General features: G+C 42.2%; 1 protein-coding gene across 3 annotated transcripts in view; it reads left to right on the top strand.

Annotated features, from left to right (window-relative positions):
• The first annotated feature begins 3,451 nt into the window (after positions 1–3,451).
• Positions 3,452–23,044, top strand: part of TFAP2B (transcription factor AP-2 beta (activating enhancer binding protein 2 beta)) — a 28,864-nt gene continuing 9,271 nt past the window's right edge. The window contains exons 1-6 of one of the 3 annotated variants that reach the window (XM_011960246.1): positions 3,581–3,759; positions 6,877–6,903; positions 8,134–8,592; positions 13,323–13,383; positions 20,751–20,970; positions 22,673–22,791. In XM_011960246.1, the coding sequence (XP_011815636.1) occupies positions 3,679–3,759; positions 6,877–6,903; positions 8,134–8,592; positions 13,323–13,383; positions 20,751–20,970; positions 22,673–22,791 (967 nt within the window). In that variant the 5' untranslated portion in view covers positions 3,581–3,678. Of the gene's footprint in view, positions 3,760–6,876; positions 6,904–7,780; positions 8,593–13,322; positions 13,384–20,750; positions 20,971–22,672; positions 22,792–23,044 lie in introns of those variants that run through there. The other 2 variants (XM_011960247.1, XM_011960245.1) reach the window with 2 other exon arrangements.

Here is a 23,044-nt window from a genome sequence, read left to right as displayed (position 1 = left end):
CCTCAGGCTATTAAATAGCTTGCCCCACCACCTAGCATGAGAAAGGCCAGGGTGCGAACTTGACACAATAATTCTAATTCTTGACTTTTCTAACTTTATTATTTTTGTGTGTTGGGTAGATGGAAAGGGGAAACCCAGGGAGACTGTGTAATAGAAAAAGAAAAGGTGGTACAGTGGGCATCTGCAAAGGAAGATAACTCATGGAGTCTTAACCCATGGGTGCAAAGGTGAGGACTAGTGGAAGGAAAAAAGTCAAATAAATGTTGATAATTCGTGATTAGATTTTTAGAAGAAAGATGAAAGAAGACATGAAAGTGCTCCTAGTTGACCTTGATTTAATAATGATATTTTTCTGTTACATTTTTTAAAAAAAACAGTCCTAAACCTACTTTGAAAATCACCAGCAGAGGGCTTCGTGCTGGGTGCATTTGCTTTTAATTATTAGACTCCGACACTTAATGAATAATATTCCCTCTATTTGAGGCTGAAAAAAGAAGGCATTAATAACCATTTTCTTTGCTGTTTTAAGCTGAAATAAATATAAATGAAAGAGGAAAGCACGAGTGTTAATTATCTGGGATATCTCAAGCGCCGTTCCATCTAGGCGAGCGTGTGCGTATCCTGAAAAAGAAATACGGACATAAAGCAAGATAAAATAACGAGGAAAATGCATATTCTACTCGTTTAATTTCCTTCAAATCCAATGTTTGTTTTGCCTTTGTGTTTCCACTTACTGAGTTCTTGCGGGAATCTTTTCCCTACGTCAAGTGATTGGGTGATAACGCGAAAGCCAATAGAAAGTAAAAGCAACAGAGGTAGGTTCAAGTTAGGAAAAATTTTCTACGTAGTGGCTGAACTTTTATTGTGCGTTTGGCGTTTGAACTTTTTAGATGCTGGAACGATCGTTTCTAAAATTAGTAAATATCATAAGAAGTGAACTTTAAAAATGTTCCTTTCGAGAAATCACAGGTTTTCAAGAACGGAAAGAAACCTTTGCCGAAAAAGAAATCAAGGGGCCTTGCAGGGTTTGCGTCTACAAAATTCCGACAGAGGGCGCTGTTGCCCGTTCAATGACGGAACGCTCCGTGGGAACGGTTTACCTTGCAATGTAATGTCTAGAATTTTTCGAATAACGCCCACGTTAAAAAATTAACTAGGATTTTAATTATGATTATGTATTTTGAAGGTATTTCTCTATATGTGTATATTTTTAGGTTTATGCCTCATTATTAATAAAACCAGATTTGTTATTTTTCAGGTTTCCTAAATAACTTAAATTTTAACCAAATATCTCAAGATTATTTTCACTTTAAAAAATACCTAATACTAGCATAAAATAAAATTACATATGAAAAGTTTGAAATTATTCATATGTAAGGCTATAAAATAGTTATACTAACACAATACATTATATATATTTTAATTTATATATAAAATTATCTCTTGCAGGTTTTGTTTTGTTAAATGTCAGAGTTTATTTATTTTAGACTAGGCAATAATATACCAAAAAGATATTAAAAGCTGTTAAAACATTTAGAGAAAAAAAGTAAGATTTTTCCAAATGCATTTTATTTTATTTATTTGTAATGATCTTTAGGTAATAACAATGATAGAATTATTGATTTGAAAGGGAGAAAACAATTATTTCCATTAATGACATCTCTTGTGTCTGGAGAATCTGAATTTCCAAGTCTATAATATTTATCTTTCAGAGTATTGATCTCGCACTGATTTTAGTTCTAGAAGTCAGGGGGTGTGGAACCCGTTTCTAGTCTCAACACACAGTAAGATCAGGAAGAATCCCTTCCCATCTGCTAACTAGCTCCGGGAGCAAAGAAGAATATCTTTGCTGATGCTCCTAGTGAAAAATCTGTATAGATTGTGTATGATTTAAGGTTAACATTTAAAGGGGAAGGAAGGAATGGAGAAAGGAAGGAAGGAAAAGGAAAATGAAGGAAAGAAAAAAGGAAAACAAAAAGGAGGGAGGAAGAGGAGAAACAGAAAGACAAAACATAAACAATCAACCGGAAATAAAGGGTTTATTTCTGAAGTTCCTTCTGAAGCACCTTCTTTGTGTTCTTTTCCTTTGACTTATCTTTAAAAATTAAATTAAAAATCTGCAGAATTATTTATTCTGCACTTCGTGAAGCTTCTCCTTGGTTTTGATGGAATGGACGTCCAACACGGTTGTCCGGAGCCCTCTACTCAAAGAGCGTCCATCTCTGTTCGCGCAGAGCTGCACACAGCAGTCTTGGATTTAAAGACAATCACCCTTTGCAGATTCACTCTCACCACACTTAATAACTTCCACCCCAAATTGCCCCATCCCTCCTCGGTCCCTCCTGGCATTTCTCTTCTGTCCCAGGGGCAGAGATCCTCTTCTGGGCGTCTGTTCCCGGCTGTGAGGAGCTTTCTGAACCCTGAAAGGGAGTAGAAAAACAGAGGGGATGGGAAAGGGGGGAACAGATGAGTATTCATTTCATTACAAAATTCAGAATCCATGCGCCTTAAAAGGTGCCCATTTTCTAATTCTGGTTAATATTGTTCTTGTTGCTGATGATGTTTTCTTTTTTAAAAAACTATATGAATCACCTTAGTAAGAAAAATTATACAAAAAACAAAACAAACAAAAAAAAAAATTCCACATGCCCGAAAATATTTTTCACTGTCTCTTTGAAGACATTCTGCTTAAACCTTTTCAAAGATTCGGGTGGCCATTTCTTGACTCTCCATGATTAAAACCACTTACAAGTCATACACAACAGATGCAAATATAAAACGTCCTTTGCCTCTGCAAAGAAGGCTCAGAATTAACCTTTTGTGTATGTGTGCGTATGTTGCCTCCAACATCTGAAAAAAACTTGATAAAATGGAGACTCCAGCCAAGAGGAATGGCGCATGGAATCCCTTGAAAATGCACACAAACAACACCTAAAATAACAAGCAGCGCAAACTGAGGTGTATTTAAGTTTCCAAAGGTTTTAGGCAAAACGACCAGAAAATATTAGAAATGGTCACCAATGGTGGCTAGCTTTTTTGTTCTACAGTGACACAGATAAAGTTAAAAAAAAAAAAAAAGTTGTGTAGCCATCAACACAGAGAGATAGTCCTTAAAATCCCCCATATCCAGTCTTTCAAAATACTCTCCTCCGGAACATACATGAATAGGAAGGAGCTTTTGTGTTTTAAAATCTTGGTAATGGTCCCCCTTTAAAATCTACATAGAAAATAGGGGACTGATGGCCCCTAGTTTCTCCTTATGAATTGCAAAGACTTCAGTTAGTGGCTACAATGATTTGTCATTTTCGATATAGAGGTTTTAAAATGTGTATATTATATTAATCACCCTGAACAACTCTCTGTTAAATGCACATTTGGAGTCTGCAGACTGTGTGACCCAGAGGTGCTTATATAACTATATGTGGGTGTCTGGGTGTAAATATGGGTTTATGATTTTTATAATATATATGTCTGTGGGTTGCATCTAACTCCTGTGTGTGCAATAATGTTTTTTCTCTTTGCTGAGGCTTACTTGTCCAGCCTATTGTTTGAGACAACAGATATAAGTTGCGATGGGAGAGGAGCGTCGGATTTGGTGTGTATCCCCCATTTCCAATTATAGATGGATCATTACAGACAGCGGAGTCCTGAGAAGCCAGACATCTGCTCCTCACATGAATGCACTCACCTCCTAGAGACCAGGCTGCCATCATGCTCTGGAAGCTCGTGGAGAATGTCAAGTACGAAGATATCTATGAGGTGAGTCGACATCCCCAGATGCATCTTAGAGCTTTGCAGATAGAGAATTTGAGCTTCTTGATACCCCAACTGATATGTATTTTTAAGCTATTTACTCGTAGATTTCCGGTCGGTTTTCTCATCTTTCTTTAACTTTTAGAAAAGCTGGCTAGGGGAGACTTCGCTGTTCTGAAAAGGGACTTTAAAGTTGAAATCTGACAACTTTAATTTAGGAATTTTTAAAATTTATTTTATTTTTCTTTCTCTTTTCCTCGCCTCCCCCCACCCCACCCCACCCTTTTGAGCTCTGATGGGGAATGTGGTGCTACTGAATGTGGGCACGCTGTCAGAGAAAATCGAGATTCTGATAAAGGCAGGGGCTTTTCTCGTTTTAAGTGTGGGAGAGAATTGGGTTTTCAAGCCTCATTTGTAACAGACTCGGGCTTTTAATTTTTATTTTCAATAAAATTTCTGAAATTGATAACAAATGGTTCCAAGTAGAGGACAGAGAATTAGCGGGAAAGAGGTAGATAGACGGATGGAGATACGGATGGATAGAGCAAAATCGAAGGAGTCGTAGCAGTTTATTATTTTCTATTTTCTTGTGTTTTGCTTCCTTGAGGGTCAGTGCGTCCAAACAGAGAACGCAGCCGCCCCCTGTTTGGGCATCTTTTACAGAAATTTCTGCCCACATTCAATGCGCACGGGTCTCTAGCGCTGAGGCTAGCTCAACTCTTCCGGGACAGGAGAAGTTGCGCCCAGCCGGGAGAACGCCAGCCGCCTCCGAGGCCGGGGCCGCGCTCGCCAATGCCCTTTTCTGGCTCGGGCGAGGGCTGAAGCGGAGGCCGGGCGGCTCCGCTACTCGAGGGCGAGGCGGGCTAGGCGCGGGGCGCGCGGCTGGCTGGGCCGGGGACCGGGAAGCCCGCGGAGCCTCGCTCTTGAGCGGAATGGCCTGGGACAGCCCTAGGTGGTTGCCAGGGTAAGGGAAGAAGCGAAGGCTTTGCGGAGACGTCGAGGCAGGAAATAAAAACTTCAGAAAGGCGAAAGGAAAGGCGAAGCGGAGTTAGAAAAGGGGGGAAGTCGAGACGGGCGAAGCGGAACATGGAGATTACTAACAGGAAAAGTTGGAGAGAAAAGGAAGGAAGAGAAGCACACTCCCGGGTGGCGGGCTTGGGCCGCTTGGTCGGACGAAAGGTGGAGGGACGCAGAGGCTCCCCAAAGAACCGAGAAAGACACGCGACTCCTCCGGATCCGGACAGCTCCTGAAAGCCCAGCGGGGAGCCGCCTCGAAGATCATAAGAGTGGGCGACTCACAGGAGCGGCCCGCAAGCTCCTGCGGGACTCGGGCTCCGACGAGCGCCCACAGGCAGCGCCCGGCGCCCACACCTCCTGCCCTTCCCGAATCCTAAAGTTGGGGTGTATGTGTGGAGGTGTGTAGGAGAGAGGAGGAGGAGAGGAGAAGAGAGGAGAGGGAGAAAAGCAAGAGAGCCCGAGAGCGCAGAGGAGAGAGATTCGTCTTGTTGCTGAATGATGCTTGGGGTTTTCCTTTCCTCTTTGTGATTGTGTATCGACTGTAACCAAGAGCCTCGCCTACGCGCCTGGTGGGGATTGTTTCGGTTCGGCCTCCTTTTCTTTCCTTAACAGGCGGGATAATGGTAGAGTCGAAGGCACTAGAACTGTCCTAAAGAATATTGGCGCCCAAAGTGGGCATGACATTAGCAGCCATGGGGCCATGGTGAAAACAGCTCAAGGTATATGTATGTAGAGGCATTTCAGTGGGTTCTAAAAAGTAACCGGGGTAACGCTCGTTCTTTACAGAAAGTAAAGTAGCTAAATGGGAAAGGAGGGAGGGAGAGAAGAAAGGAGGGAGGGAGAGAGGAAGAGAGGGGGTGGAGTGGAAGGGAGGGAAGAGAGAAGAGAAAAGGGGGGAGGGAAAGAGAGAGGAGAGAGAGAGAGAAAGAAACAGGGAGAGAGGGAATATTACAGGTAGTCCTGTCTGCCTAAATTTTCTGCTCAAAAAACAGAATCCGCAGCTTGGTGGAAGGAGCCTATTTAAGTCTGGACTAAGGTTGAACTTTAACAGAAATGGCAGTCAGGCCAGTTGAACGGGTTCCTGAAACATCCAAAAAGGTTTTCTGTTGCCCCTGGCTTTGCCTGGAAAGGATAAGTTTAGTGTATGTGAAGATTGATGGCTTATGTTTTAAACTGAGGTAAAAATCGCAAACTATGTGAGCACTAAACAGGAGAAGGCTGCACAAGGAATGAAAAGCCTACATCTCGCGTCTGTCCTTTAACAAATGAGCGTAATCTTCCACATTTAGCAAAAGTCTGCAAAAGTTACTGTAAATAACCAGGCCCACCAATTTTCTTTTCTCTCGCCTCCAAATGATGAAGCAATCCTTTTTATTTTGTTTTTGTAATCCGCACACAAAGCGCCCAGGGCAATCAATTCCTCCGATTAGGAAAGTCTCTCTCCAGGTAGGAGGACACCTCCATTCTATACAACCTCCCCGCACTGTTCTCCCTCACTGCCTTGTCCAAAGGAGCAGGGGCTGCTTTACTCGTGTCCAAGGCACAGTTAATTGAAGTTCTGCCTCTTTTCTGCTAAACTTTTTCCCCAGTCTGCCTTTGCCAGCCCCCTCGTCTGATTACATCTAGTAATTCTCCACTGAATGAACGTCATTTACAATAGTAGGGGAGCTCTGCGCTCGCTGCTGCTTCACGCTCCATTTGTCCTCCATTCTCCCTTTAAAGTACTCGTGTAATATTAATAGTCATGAATATCAATTATTATGAGGCGGTGTAGGCAAGCGGAGGGAGGAAGGGGCGCCCGAGCAGTCTGAGCCCAGCTTCGGGTGGAAGAGGACTGCATCTGGAGCCCCGAAGAACGACAGAAGAAAAGAGGCCAAAAAGACAGCAAAGAGACAGATGAATAGTTCTGTCTGTGTGTGATAGGCATCGCCAATCTTGTTGGGGTGGGGTGGGGGGAGTGAATTTTTTTTTTTTTTTTTTTTTGATGGTTTGTCTTGGAAACACATCAAGCTCAGCTCCTGTGTCCAGCTCGCTTCTCTGCTGGACTCCTTGATTTTTTTTAAATCATTGTTTGATTTTGAGCAGTAACCAGGCTTTTTTTTCCAGATGTTAGTCCACACCTATTCATCCATGGTGAGTTTGGATTCACGTGTTACCAGAATTGCATGCTCCCTCCTCTCACTGTCTCTCTGTCTCTGCGTCTCTGTGTGTGTGTGTCTCACACTCTCTGTCTCTCTCTGTCTTCCTTTGAGCGCCTTTGGCTTGGTAATTTAGCACCATAATTGGACGAGGCTGCAGCTGCTTCTCTCTGCATTGTGTGTTCTCCGTCTGAGCTCCATGAGTCAGCTGGGAGGGGAGAGGTCAAAAAGAAAAACTTTTTATTTGCCATTGCAGTTTGGAAATTTAGGTGACTATTTCTGCAAAAAGAACCATGGGGAGTTCCACAGAAGAGAGGGAGAAACAAAGTCCACCCCCCCCATATACACACCTCCCCCTTCTTCTTTCACTTAGTTCACACTCCAGATAGGACCAGGAATAAGTTGTCTGGGCTTTTATTTTCCCCCACCCCAACTTTAGGTCCTTCATTTTCACACCCTGAGTATAACAGCATTAGATATAGAAAAACAGTCTTAGAAATAACTCCTGTGAACCACAACTCAACTTAATTCAACATGGGCTTAGGATATGATTTCGAATGAGATCCATTTCAATGAAATACTATTTAAGTTATTTAATTTCTCCTGGGGAGGGAGGAGTGACTGGGAACTCAGACCAGGCTGATTCCTTAGAGCTCTTGGAATGGTCTGGTTGTGTGGAAAGCTCCTCTTGATCAGCCAGCTGCATTTCCAGCCAAGGCAGAAGTTGGTTTTTAATCAGGGGGAGCAGCACAGCAAATACTATGAAGTTTTATTTGTTGTGATTTGGACCTCTGGAAGAGTTAGAAAAAAGTAGTTAAAAACACCCACAGGAGCAAGCACCATATGTAAGACTCCTACAATTTTAGTTAAGGCGTTTAGAATCTCCCTCCATACACACTGTTCCTGTATCCCTGCCTTTTGCCTGCTTTGCACTCCCCAAAAGGTGGCTAAAATGTTAAAGTGGGTGATTCCTTTCCCATTTACTCCCCAAGCCTCGGGTTTGAAATTGCTGAAATCATGTGGCCCTCTGAGTCAACTTGGGGGATCTGAGTTTCAGATCCTTGCTTCCCTTGTCCCGGGAAGACCGTACAAAAGCCGGGCTTCTCCATTTGTCACTTGTATTTTTTTTCTTCCTCTCTGTCACTCTGTCTCTCTCTGCCTCTGTCTCTTTCTCTTTCTCTGTCTCCTTCTCTCGCTCTCTGTCCTTTCCTCTCTCCGCTCCCAGGACCGGCACGATGGTGTCCCGAGCCACAGCTCGCGGCTCTCCCAGCTGGGCTCGGTGTCCCAAGGACCCTACTCGAGCGCCCCGCCGCTGTCCCACACCCCGTCGTCGGACTTTCAGCCTCCCTACTTTCCACCCCCCTACCAGCCGCTCCCCTACCACCAGAGCCAGGACCCCTACTCCCACGTCAACGACCCCTACTCCCTGAACCCACTGCACCAGCCCCAGCAGCATCCCTGGGGGCAACGACAGCGGCAAGAAGTGGGTTCGGAAGCCGGCTCTCTCCTGCCCCAGCCTCGGGCCGCCTTGCCCCAGCTCTCGGGCCTTGACCCCCGGAGGGACTACCACTCGGTCCGCCGGCCGGACGTGCTGCTGCATTCGGCGCACCACGGCCTGGACGCGGGCATGGGTGACAGCCTCTCGCTGCACGGCCTCGGCCATCCCGGCATGGAAGACGTCCAGGTAACCACAAACAAATAAACAAACAAAAAAGACCACGAATAAAGAATGCTTCGGGAGGGGGGAGGGCAGGAGAGGGCAGTTCTGTCTCTTTTTGGGGAGTTTGTTCCCATGTTTAGAACAGGACTAGACAGTGATATAGAACTGTTTATGTATGTCTATATGTATGGCTCTATAGTGGCGACTTCCAGAGGTCTAATTATGATAATCCAAACCACGAGAAATTAAATCTTGAAGAAGAGAAATATGTATTTGTTTTGGTACCTTAAGATTATTAGAATAAAGGCGAATGCTTTTGTCCTGCCTCAGCTACCATCTCCTGCATATTCTCTAGTGCTTTGTAGAAGCAAGCTTGGTACCCCTTCTTTACCAACACACACACCCTATAGTGGGGCTGTCCTGCTAACTTGACAGGTGAAGACCTGGCTGCCTAGAGGCTAGAGCTTCAGCATGAAGGTCCAGGGGCCTCTGTAAGCTCCAAAGGTTGCTGCTGGATGTGCAAAGATTTTGCTAAGCGTGACAATGAGCTATGATCATCTAAGCCAGGTTTTGCCTTGAATGTCTCATAAGCCACAGAGCTTTTTTCCAAGATAGAGTTGCAGTCGTCATCTGAGAAATAGAATATATGTGAAGGAGAAACTCAGAAAGCCATACTTCGGGAGTCCATGACGGTAGATACCATTTTGGAAATTCTTTTCACTTTTTGGTTCATTAAGTGACTGTAGTGTAATATTCTCCACCTCCCTCTCCTGGCTTCCAGCTATATTAACACTCTTCTCTCCCCACTGCCATCATCCCAGTTGAGAGGCATCACATGTTTATTTCTTAAAACAAAAGGCTCAAAACACTCCCCCTACCCACCCACTATCCCATCTGCAGTCTACACAATGGAGCCTGATTTGGTTGAGAATACTTGGTTAAACTAAACAAAGAAACATCAAAGAAATTATTCCTAAAAATTGTTTGGGTGATTCTGAGCAGGTCTGCTTTTTCACCCTAAGTCAAATAGTCTGCAGAAAAGATAAGTAGAGTTTACAGGTATGTAATTGACACTTCAGTTTCATTGTCCTAGTTGTATTTATTATGCATCCTTTGACATACCTCTGAAGCAAAGGGAAATAAAATGGGAAAGAGAAAAGGGTGCATAAGTGATTCTTCTGTACCTTGCTGAAAAAACAAATAGTTTTAAATAGTTAAAATGTGGTGACAGCATCAAATGCTGTCTGTGTGGTCTGTGATTGTTTATTATTTTAAAAGAAATTCAGTTATTTATTTTTTTAGAAAAGATGGAATTACCTGATTTGTGGCTGGATTTACCGATAGTAATAAGAGTGATGTTGGTTTTGTTGATTTAACTGAGCTTGACTGTCCCTGTCTAGAGATACTGCTCATTTCAGAATATCATATGAGAAAGGAAATATTTAATAGTTTTTTTTTTAATGCATGGGGTAATATGTGTCTCGGGGGGAAAAGTTTTTAAATTAACCTTTCTGAGCACGGTTCAAAGTGCTGGATAATGAAAGTAGATCAACTCATCACCATTACTGTTGGTGATGCTAATGCCGGTCCTGTCACCACCACCCTGCAGGCCCAGTGACTCCAGCGAAGAACTCAGGAATTTTTCCCCCAAAAGAAGGAGAAGATTTCTTTAGTTAAATGTTTTTAAAGAAATAATTGAGTGAGTTTATTGTGTTTGGTGAAATGCAAAGTCTGAGAGAAAAACAGGGCCAGATCAGTGCACATTTGGGAGAATAGTCTTGTCAAAGCGTCGGAAAGGATTTAGAGTGTTTGTGTGAACAGAGCACCTCAGGGCCAAGTTGTTGCTGTGGGGAATACAGACCACAGAGGTGGAGAGCTGAAAGGAGAAAAGCAGTAGGCAGCAGACCAGGGGCACTTGCAGGCTCCCCACTCACGTGACCCCATCCTGTTCCTCCCCTGCTTAATCACATCCCATCACCTGCCAGGAGGTCCGCAGGACCTTCTTGGGACGACCCCTGTAGTGCAAGGGACACACCCTGTTCCTGTCCCTAGAGGGAAACAGCAAAGACAGGGATGCTCTCTGTCTCCGCAGTGATGACAGACTTCCTTCCTGAGGCCAGGGTGAAGTTGACTGATGCAGGGCAGGTGACAAAGACCAGGGGTTATGTTTCCAGGACCACAGCCTCGAATCCAGAGGCTTCCACTCATCTGCTTAATACAGAAGGATCCATTTCTGAGTTAGGGATCTGGGGTACGGGGGCTAAAGTTACACAAGCAGGTCGGCATTTCAACACTCCCTGCAGCTATAGAATGGGTAGCCTGTGCTGGTCCAGTCTTTAAAAGGACCAGAGAGTGCCTAGGTCTGGATCTTAAGGTCACTTGTTCTGATCTCAGGGACCTTGTGTGTGTTCCAGATCCCCCTGAGCCAGGGAGCAGGCAGACCCTGAGGGTGCTGCCCTGCCTATGGGTTGAGGGTTTTGTTGTGTGACCCAGACGCACACACTCAGGGCCACAGCCCCCACCGTGAGAGAAGAGAAGGAGGAGAGCTAATTAACCAAATGCTTCTAATATTTTTTTTAAATGAAACTATAAAACCCTGTCAATTTCTATTTCAATTTACTCACAGGGGCTATTAAACTAGCAAATCGCTGTTTGGGTTCTGGGTATGCTACATTTCACCCATTGTGCATGCGTGCGCGAGTGTGTGTTTGTGTGTGTGTGTGTGTGTGTGTGTGTGTGGTTGGGGAGGGGGCTACAAGTGTTAAAAACTCAGGAAAACACCTACAGAGAGAGAGACAGAGGGAGTGAAATGACACCTAGTTTGGGATTTGTTTAGTTGCCATGTATACCTCTTTTCTTCTTCCCACCTTTGCTCTCTTACCTCCCATCACCTCTAGCACCCATGAATATGAGCACATAAGGATGTTAAGTCAACTCCCCCCCAAACACATACACACACTCAAACACACCCGAGTGTCTTAAAGCAACCCCTGGTATCACTTTTAACTAAAGAAGTCTAGTAATTACGAGTCTGAGTTGTTTTTCTGCACTTCCGCATGCAGTCCTAATTAAATCTTTACGATCCTCCCTGTGACGATTAAGCGCCAGCATGCTGCGTGAATATCCTGTACAAAAACCCAGCAGGCGGCCGTAATTAGATAGAAAATCAGACAAGAGCCTTCTCATTAACTACCACAACTACCCCACGTCGCTGATGAGGCGTTTATACATATTTAGGTACAAGAGTGAGGGTAAGGTGTGGGGGTTCCCGGGTCCGGGTCAGTGTAAGTCAGGGTCTGGCTGCTCACGGCACAGGAAAATATTTCTGTCTTGCGTGGACACATTGTCACTGTATACACATGATCATAGAAAGGTGTGAATCGTGTGTGTTTGTGTGTGGCGGGGTCCCCTGAGGATTTATGAACAAGTTACATGAAATATTTTTAAAACACCTTTTTACTATTTCTTAAGATGTGCATGGCATGTTGCAGCAAGGAAAACAGTTCCTATAGAGAATAACAATTTTGCTCACCTTTCTGAGAACAAAAGAGTGACTATTAAAAATGAAAAGAAACAAATCAACATGCCCCCTCTACGATTAGATCATCTCATTTCTAAAGTGTTGCTTGTTTGGGGTAGACAGTCTTTTTCTTATGATGAACTCACTCTCTGAGGATGCAGCATGAGTGGGTGTGAGTGCTGTGAAAACACCTCCTTACTCTCAAGCCCTTTGCTTTTTACTTCTCTATAAAGTGGGTAACAATTTGGTCCCAACTTAGGTTTTGAAGGCTCAAGAAAGTAGTTGTAGATTTTAGAAAGACCTAGTATTTATTTTCTTGGTGGGAGAGAAAGGGAACTCACTGCTTTTGGATGCCCTGGGATGCACAGCCAGAACTGTTCATGTGTATTCTGACAGTAAGAAACTTGCTCCAACAGCTATTTCCTCTCAGAAGTGCTACCAGTGCTCAGAGTTAAAACTTTCCTTCTCTGGAATGAAACTGTGGCATGGAAGATGAACATTCCTTGCAATTACCTAGGCGCTGACTGGGAGGATCTAGACCTTTGTGTGTGTCTGCTTGTCTGTAGTTACTGCCTTCATAGCAGGTGTGCTCCTTGCTGGGAAGCAGCATCAGCAGGGCTGGGAGGAAGGGTAAATTGTGAAGGTTCCTCCGAGAGATTGTCATTGTGCAGCAAGAAGCTCATAGTTTACAGGAACGTGTATGAACTGTAATGGGTGTGCAGTCCTAGAGGCTTGCAAACATGTTCCTATGTGTTGCTGTTTGCATTCCATTCCAAATTGCTCAGACTTTAATTAAAATCCCATAATGTAAACTATTATGTATTTGTAAAATGGCTCTGGGGTTAAGATGCACTGGGATAGAATGGAAAACACAAATTGCTCTTACTAATATTGGTGAAAATCTGTCAGCTGTTGCCAAATTTTTACGATGCATAACAGCAAATAATATAAAGGTTTATCTGTCTAATATCTATGTTTTATATAATAACTAAACCAATGTTGCATCCCAGATGTCTCTCAAAGTTTTCTTTCTCCACTTCTTCCATTGGAAAAATTTATAATTTGAGTAAATTTCATTTCTATGTCAATTTGGAGGTAATAATAATAATAAAACAGCCCTTTGTGAATTAATATAAATGGAAATAACAGAAGTTCCAGTTTGGAATAACATGATTTATGTGTGCAATTCTTTAATATCCAGTCAATTTGAATAGTGATGTTTTTATATTCACAGTCAGTTGAAGATGCCAATAACAGCGGCATGAATCTATTGGACCAGTCTGTCATTAAAAAAGGTATGGATTATTCCCCCCAAAAGTAAGCAAAGTTTTCTTGTGCATTAATGTCTTTATGATGAGTTTTCACTTTGGGGGAATTCATTATTTGATACGACGTAAATGTTCACAATCATAGGACAATGGCTGTCAGACTAAGGGGAAAGGCATGTTGGGAAGATGGAAGTTGGGCAAGGGAGAATGAAAACCTCAGACACAAACTCAGATGAGTGAGACAGACTGTTGCAATTTTTCTTATGGCATATTTGGTAGCTATTCTCGATACATCTTAAATAATTGAGCTATCATCATGTGTGGAATTGGCTGGTAAACACTGGTTTCAAGAAGGTGCTACAATTATTTCAATGATAACTGGAGTTGGCTGAGTTAAATCCTACGTTATTGAGACAGCTCTTTCTTCATTTTGTATTTGATTTTTTGGTGATAATTTTGTTCCCAGTTCTCTATGTTTTATGTGTTTTTTATTTATTTATTTTTTCATTGTGCCAAATGTGTTGCTAAATATGCGCATCCTGAGAAGCTGAGACAGCCTATGCACATTTCTAAATCTTCCTACATATGCATTCATGATTTAGTGTGACTGTGGAATCACCCCATACTGTTAAAGGGCATGTGATATTAACAAATGTTTGCAGTCTCTTGTACAGCTGTAAGCAAAATAATTAACTAATTAAACTAATTAAATGTAATTACAATAACTCATTTTGGGCGTATTGCAGCTGCTTAATTTTTTCTCCTCTTCTCTGACAGTCACTGAGAGAATTTCTGGCGATTAGTGTAGCTGCTGAAAGGCCTGAATGTCACTCACATGCCACACATTTAGGAGCTTAAATGTGTAAACAGGGCAATCTTTAATTATCACAGGAACTGGCATTTGAAGATACAATTTTAATACTGTAACCCTTTCTTATGGATGCTGGAGAAATTCTGTCCCTATATTTAGTGTCAACAATCCCCAGCTTTCAATCATTTATGATTCACTTGAGCCACTTGACATTCAACAAAAACAATTAAAAGAAAAAGTGCTTTGGGAAGTAATTCATCCAGACTCAAATGGGATAGTAGGAGGGTTGTGGAATAAGGATTCCAAACAGGGTGAGGTATTCTAAATTGTCTTCTTTTACAAAGGCAGGAAGAGTAGCTTTGAAGGTGGGTAAGGGAAGCTGTACTAAAGATGCCATTGGGCCTTGGAATGAATATCCCGAAATATAGTAAGGTTTGGGGCAAAACCATTTATTTTAATGGTTGCTTCAAACATCTCTCTCTCTGTCTTTAAATAATATTGTTTTGGCTTTTAATGCCAGCTTTTGGGTTTGCTAGGATAACCAGGCTCGGTGCTTAAATTTGCAACTCTGCTGACTGACAGCTCACTTTTCCCATTTTCTCTTGGGTCTCCTCTTTCTGTTAATTGCTGGTTGATTAGGGTGGGGTCGGGGAGGAGCTTCTCCATTGGCCTTTTTCGGTTTGTTTTAGTTCCTCCTCCCTTTTCATGGAAAACTAGAACCACTTAGCTCAGTGTTCTGTATCCTAGCAACATCATTTGGGCTGGTAGGGGAACAAGCCCAACAGATGACCAATCAGAAATGTTATTCATAGCCGGTCCAATAAAAATATTTGTAACTTAGCTTGCCTAGCAAAACAGAGCTGGAGATTTTCTTAGATGTGGGATGCTTTGGTTTCAGAGCTTGTATATGTCTGTCAGTGAAATGTGAATATTGATGTGCAAGGTTGTCTCCAGGAATAAGAAAAGGAGAATGACGACTAAAGTTGATGGTTCTGTTTTTGGAAACACAAGAGTACATTTTATGTCCCCCCAAATGTGCAGTTTTTTAAAAATGTGCAGCTTAAAATATTTAAGTAGCATCCCAGTTACTTTAATTGATTCAGAGGTGTGGTATGAATATGATGAAATGGTAGGTCAATTCCATTATTTAATATTTGACATATTTGCTTTATTACATTAAGAAAAGATTCTAACGTCATTTTTTTTCTTTAGAGAGCCATAGGCAAAATAAGAATACAAGGTTGATTTACTTTTTTAACTCACTATAAGCCACTTAAAGTTGTGGTGGGTTCATTAGCTCCTTTCCTGCACCCTAGGCTCCCATCTTTGCTCATCATCTCCCCAATTATGAGAGATGTTTCCAAGAGATTAATTGTAAAAGAGGTGAGAAAGTCTTGTGAACTAAACATTCAAATTTCAGCACCTGGAAGAAGACATAGTTTCTTAATATATTTTCTAATGGGCTTTTAGGCAGATAAAAAAAAATTCTACCTCATTAGTAAAAGATTGGCAAGTGGTCTAGGTTTGGGGGTCTCTGACCCTGTGTTTATGAAGCTAGAAGACTTAGGCATAAATGATACATGTCTCTATCTCTATGTCTCTTTCTCCAGTTATGGCAAGGCCCCTTCTAAAATTTAACCAGTCTAATTTTTCACCTGTGTTTATATCACCCCATACATTACGGGCTCCCTCTCTTGTTATGTTTGCTATCTGGGCTTAGCTGACATTTCTGAAGTAATTTAGTTAAGAGGAAATGAGTTGTTCCCAGTAGAGAGAGCAAACGAGTGGAGTGAAGGTAGCCAGCGTGATAAATGGCTCTTTCATTTGAAGATCTCCAGAGCTCGTTTACGGCTAATTTTCTGTATTGGCCCCCTTTGAGCTATTAATGCAATCGGCAGGGACCGTGGCCCCTCTCCTCTTAGCTGCCCCATTAGAGCTCCCATTAAGCTGCCTAGTCTCAAATCCATGGCAGAAGTGGGCGGGGTGTGGGAGTGGGGGTTGGGGGAGAGCAATGAAAGGTGCTTTTTAAACTCTCCCAATCTAAACCGGCAGAGGGTGGTTAATACGATTTGAAGGGGGCTGGTCAATGAGCAATCAATAAAGTAATAATGAGAAGGATTCGGTACATTAACAGTCTAAAAATCCAACGAGACATTAAAAAATCATTCTTAACTCTCAGTTCCATTAAGATTAGAAATCTAGGGGGAGGAAGAGGGTGTACCCAGCTAATAAAAATGATCACTGCCACCATCATATTGCTTAACTCAGAAAAAGGCTCACCTAAACTTTAAGAAAAAAGTTTTTGGTGCAATCAGAGGCCAATATACAATCTGTTTAACACCTTAGACAGCAGAAAATATGCTGGGATTTCTTGGAAAGGCTAGTGTGGCTGGAATCCAAGGTTCAAATGTTGTGACTGTGGGGCATTTTCATTGGTCTTAAGGATATCCTGTTTGGTTAGTTTCAGTTCAACCTCCATTCTCTTCCACTGTTTTTCCCGTTAGTTCTGGCCCCTTCCCCACATAAACACTTTGTGATTGGTGTGGATTTTCTTTCATGGGAAGTAAAGAAATTGCCAAATTTCTGTTACAATTGATTCTGTTGGGATTCTTCTGACCTAGAAGGTAAAATGCTCTGAGAGTCTGTCAGAGTTTTTGAATGGTATGAGTTTCCTCTCAAAAGGAAAAAGTTCACATTTCCAGGGTGGACTTGCATCCCAATAGCTATTTATCAACTAGAGACCCTGAGAAACCCTGCAGCCACTCTTTCAAAGTCAGGCAGATTAGACATTCTTCAACACTCCAAGTGCTGAAACTGAGATAGACAATAAATGACTTTCTCATGGTCCTATACACCATGTAAGTGATGAGACTCAACTCAGTTTCCAGCCTCTTAGCCTTTTAGACTCTGTTCCTACAAGATGCCAATACTGGATGTTTGAGTTTTTTAATATCCCCGCTTTATTTGTGGAAATTATTTTTCTTTCCATAATTTCAGTCCCCGCACTTACACACACGCTATAGCTGTGGAATAAAATTTTACACTCAGGTACATGAGAAAGTGTTCAAATGTGAGGAAAGGGTGCTCCGCTGGAGAGAAAGAGTGCTAACTTTCAGGGGCCACTTTGAATCAATGCTAAGCCTCCTGGTTGTTTCCAGCATCATTTACATCTTTAGGTCAAGAGTGCCTTTCGGAGGGGCTTACCCCATGAATCTATAAGATAGGTCCATTTCTTCCCTTCTCCTCACCAGCAGATCCAATCAAACACAAAAGTCTCAAAACTATAATTTCACGCTTAAGTTTAAAGAGTAGAGAATAAAAGCTAGCCCATTAACATTTTAGCTCTTCTAAAGAGCTATAGTCCACTAATGAATAAAATTTTCCTAATCATTTTTCTTTCCTCTCTCTTAAATAAAACTCCAGCCATGTTAATGAAATATTGATCTGCTTTTAGCCTTTTTTTACTTCTCCCCAACATAATGCAGCAAAAAATGGGGGGAAATGAGTTTTGTGGGTGTTACATCCAGAACTTGGCCTTGACACCCAACTGGGAACTGAAGAGGAAAAAAACACTTTTAATATATGCACAGAAAATTGTAAACATGTAAAGAACTGAAAGCTTCATGCTGAGTTTTGCCATGCCCCATTTCCTTACTATTTCCTGCTGTCGCTTTAAACCTATCTCAGTCATCTCTGGGTTCCATGAGCAGGAACAGTGTGCTCATAATTACTAACAAATCAACCGGGCCCTGTTGAGTGCTGGGGTTATTGATAAACTGGAAGAAAGTAGAAGGGAAAAGACAAAGAAAATAAAATATGGGGTTAATCAGGTGAGCTAAGCAGGTGTGAAAGTGGAAGGGAAAGTAGATGATGATGGAGTTATGGACCTAAAGGAAAGCTGGGACAAGAAATGTGTCAGATGTAGTCTAGGGGACCAATACTAAGGAGAGAGGTTTAGAACATGAGGATAGGAGGCTAGGAACACAATTGTGATACTTAAATTAGAAAATGGAAATATAGTCCAAAGCACATCTTCTGACATTGTCCATGCTTTGACTGCAGGGAGGAAAAAAAAAAAAAAAAAAAAAAAAAACCTTCCCAGAGAGGGAAGTGCACTAACAGAAGCTGATTGGATTGGGGATATGCAGGTGATAATGTATATGCAGAAAGGTATTCAACCCATGGCAGGGAGCAATATACATTCCCCAAAGGAAATAGCTCTTGTCAGGTGAATCAGGCAATTAACAATAGTGAAATTACAGGGTGGTTTATAACATTTCTTTAAAAGGCCCAGCTTTTCCAGAGGTTTAGCTTCTGGGAGGGGGAGAAGCAGGTAAGAGTCCAATCCTCAGTGGGTATTTGGTTATCCACTGTAGGAAGCAGGAACTGAATTTAGTACTTTCAGCTTAGTGGAGTTGCTTGTTGTTATTTAAAAAAATATTCTAAGTAGTATTTAGAGATAAATATGTTGTTGAGTATCGAGGTGAGATTTTTACATAATTTATTTCTATAATTCACATCATGTTAAAATTACAAAGGGTCATCTATATTTTGGAAAATGAACTTTTCCAAGTTTTCATAACGCTAATTCCCATGATTGTCAATTATTTGTTTATAATGCCTTCACTATGAGTCTGAATTATGGAAATCAGCACTGTTGTGAAGAATAAGATAGATGCCCCCACCAATCACCTATTAAGTGACTTTAAGTTCACATTTTACTCAAATTTGATTGACATTCACACTTCAACTTTTCATTGATTCATTCTTAAATGGGAAGCAGATTCACTGATGAGAAAATGAGGGAAATCAAAAAGAAGAAACACCTCTCTATATCCCCTGTCCCCACTCCATGACAGTGCAGAATATTTACTCTGTTGCCAACATCATTCATCCATCTGGGACAAGGTCTTGGGCTCTGTGGACAGATCTATAGATCCTAAAATGCCTACCAGGGAAGGCTTTAGTCTTCTCATCCACTCCTGTAATAAAGCTTTTTTCCACAAGGTGTTTGTAAAAGATCTAATGAAATTCATAGTAAATAAAAGGTTTGGGACCAACCTGGCTTTTAGGAGTCTCTAAACAACTATGAAGGTTTGTATACTGGAATCTGTGGTAGAGAGAATAAACTGTTAGAGAAATACTCAGTATCAGTTAGTCTGTTCCATAGAAGTGAGGTTATGCATCTTGTTTGATATATAGGGTTCTAGGCTCCAGATGATAGAAACAGCATATCTTTCCCCCACACAATTACAGAGTGAGATAGACTTTATCAAATAGGTAGGGTTGGAAACCTCTTTTTTTTCACACCAGATGCATGTTTCCATAGATTTTTTGGACTGGTGATCAACAAATACCATGAAGATTTGGAAGCGTCATATTCCAGTGGAAGAAGCAAAGTTATAGGGAAGGTCAGGAGGTATAGTCACCTGTTCAGGGGCCTGTAAAACCTACATAAAGAAAATGGGCTTAAGCAGTGAAGTCCAAGGGGCAATACTGCCAGGGAACTGGGAGGTTGACTGTCCCTCCTCCCCAGCCTTCTGGTTCCACTGAGCCTAGCCTCTTTCTGACATGCAGATGACACTGAAACACAATTAAGCAGAAATACAGGCTGGAGAGGCTGAATGCGCCAGGGTAGCAGTGACAACCAGCTGTCAACTCTTATTAACTTCTGCATAAAACATACCTTGAGTGCGGTTTGTTATCAATTACTTGCCGAAATGAAACAACTGGGGCAAGGCAAGACCGCCGCTCATATGAATTAGAGTGATTGGTTGATTGATCAGGGCACCTGTTGTAAATCATAACTGCTCCAAACAATCACCAGCCGGTGCTTTAATTTGTAAACAAAATTCATGTCACTGCAGAATTGCTTTCACTGAAGATGAGCATTTGGGTTCCTTTCTAAATGAATCTGTTGTTATTATGTAGGGAAGAATGGGGCCCACTTTAAAGAGATGAGCAGCTCTTTTGGGCCCAACTCCCCAGCTCAATGGTATTATTTGTCTGTTCTTGGGCATAGTGTTTGATGGGGTCCACCCTCATTATCCTTTCTAGTGATGATCATAGATCTGGGTCCAATAGGAAAGGAGGAAGGGGTTTCCATTGGAATTACCATTTTATATCACTGCATGGTGATAATCACCATCAGACTTCAGCACCAAATGAGGTAGGCATTATTATCCTCAGAAGACAGATAAGGAAACTGAGGAGGTTCAGAGAGAGTCAATCAGGTGTCTAAGGTCACAGAGTTAGCACACGATGTAATAGGATTTGCCTGGTTCACAGCACAGTCCAAACTCTGGATTGTTTGATTTCTTGATTTGTGTAGTGAGCAGGACTGTAGCAAATGACACTCATATGTCTACACACCACGTAAGTTTCCAGAGGAGGTATGGCTTTGCCGTCTCTTTTTTGCCGTCTTACAGCCCTCTGAACGCACTGCAGCCCCACTGGAACAAACACTTCCTCCCTCAGCTTTCCACTTGGTGTCTGTCCAGTGGCCTCACACAGAGACTTATTTTATCAGCCTGCCACCAGAATCGAGACTTGGTCACCTTTATGGCAATTTTTCTCTTTCTAGTTCCGGTTCCTCCCAAATCGGTGACTTCTCTAATGATGAATAAAGATGGCTTCCTGGGAGGCATGTCTGTCAACACCGGAGAGGTGTTTTGCTCCGTTCCAGGCCGTTTGTCTCTGCTCAGTTCAACTTCGAAGTACAAAGTAACTGTGGGAGAAGTTCAGAGACGGCTGTCGCCCCCAGAATGCCTCAATGCATCTCTCCTCGGCGGAGTCCTCAGAAGGTAACCCCACCACCAAAAAATAAAAAATAAAAAATAAAAAACAAAACAAAACAAAAACGAAAAACAAAAAAGCACCAGTTTTTATTGGACAGGGAGGAGAAGGTTCCAGCAAAACCCAATCTGCCGGCTGACGCGGTTGCCTAGCAACCGGGTGGTCCTCCGCACTTGCGAGGATCCATGGCCACCACGTGCTCGCCCTCAAACTCTGGTGCTCTTGCACCCAGGCCTGCCGGCGCCGCCGCGTTCTACCGCAGATTTTGCCGCCCTGGGAACGTTTCACTTTCCTGGCCCTGCGCCTGGCGCCTCTCTCCCTCTCAATCCTAGGACATCTCAGGGGGCATTCTCTAGCCTGAGTACAAGGCGGAACTAACATCCCCCCTTACCCCCCCATTTAAAAACCCATAAGTTTCGTGAAGCAACTCTCTTCATACCTTCAGGGTACTCTTTCTCTTTTGCATGTTTTAAATGCAGTTGGCGCCCAGTGAAATTGGTCTTTCAACCTGCTGATGCACCGTAACCCAGTTTGATAAACTCTTTTTCTAAATTTCTGACATCCCTCCTTCAATAACACCACCACCAGTAATAGCAATAATACCACTTTAGAAGTATTTATAGGTATTCCTTGGAGCCATTCAGGTGCTTCACAGTATTCCATAGCCCAGAGACTGACTCCTCGTGGAAATGGGAGAGAATGTGGCTTTTATGTTAAGATGTAATGCCTCCCTTAAAGTCCCTGCCAATGCCTGAACACTTTGGCAGTGTCCCTGATATGAAAGTGACTTTGTCTGAGACAAAACTTTCCAAGATAACTCGTTTTGGGGGTTGACAGTCCTTTTCTTTCCTAAAAGTGACTGTATGTACAGCAAAAGAGATTATAGTAACTGAAGATTTTTACTTGTACTTTTGTCCATACTTTAGAACATACAAGGAGAATCTTGGGGGAAATTAAGAGTGTGACCCAGGAACTTTCTCATTTTGAATCCTCTTGCTCTGACCTCCTTTGATTCAGTTTTCAAGTGAGTGTGTTGAGCCTCAGAGTGTGGAAGTTTTCAATCATCCCTGAACATTAAGCCTGTGTATATAAACTTGCTGAGATGAAGTAAAATAATCAATATAAAGTGCTTATCACATAACTACACTTCCAAAAATGTTAGCCTTACTGTTATTATGATCATCACCATTTCATATTTCAGTCTGCCCTCTCCTTTTAACATAACACCATATACAGCAACTCTTGACCCCTTCCTCACAAAGCCCACCTGTTGCAGTAAGCGCGCTCCCCTCTCTGAGCCACCTGGCTCTTTCCCTCTTTTCAGCAAGGTTATGCTTGCCCAGTTTCTGCTCACCTCACTGACTCCATGACAAGGAAGCAACATGCATGTGCGTGCATGTGCAGCTTCTACTTTCTCTAGACCCATAACCTACACCTAATTATTCCCATCTGGTATCCTTTTTTTTTTTTTTTTTTTTAATTTTCTTACAAGATAAAAAAAGAAAACTCAGTTTAAAAAAAACTCTCTGTATTGCAGAAATTAAGCAAACCTCAGCAAACTATCAGCAAATAACCAAAAGGAAGGGGGAAAAATGTGCTAACCTCAAGTTAAAACCTCTTCAAGCTCCACTGGGCTTTAGATTGCTAAGTCTAAACTTTGTTTCAGGAACACTCTAAGGTTAATCAGAATGTTAATTCTTGCAATTTCAGAGCCAAATCGAAAAATGGGGGGAGATCTTTGCGAGAAAGGCTAGAAAAAATCGGTTTGAATTTACCCGCGGGCAGGCGCAAAGCAGCAAATGTCACGTTACTCACCTCCCTGGTGGAAGGTAAGCAAGACGTGTGGCCATTTCACGAAGTGGCTGAGCTTAACTGTCGGCTGGAGGCTGACATTTTACACATTTCATGATTAACTGGAAATCATTGTGATTGTTGTGCTCTTATGAGCTGGATGTCAAGCGGCTGCTTGAGAGAAGTTCAAAGGTCCTTTTACTTAGAGGAAGCCAGCAGTTGTAAAGAGGACAAGGGAAGTATATGAGAGTTCCTGTGTTCTGAAAAGTGCTCAGGTCCAGCCTCCAAACC

The sequence above is a fragment of the Colobus angolensis genome, unplaced genomic scaffold (genome assembly GCF_000951035.1).
Source record: "Colobus angolensis palliatus isolate OR3802 unplaced genomic scaffold, Cang.pa_1.0 Scaffold51, whole genome shotgun sequence".
NCBI lineage: Eukaryota > Metazoa > Chordata > Mammalia > Primates > Cercopithecidae > Colobus > Colobus angolensis.
Note: the sequence above shows the minus strand (reverse complement) of the source record. Positions and strands in the feature narration are given on the sequence as shown.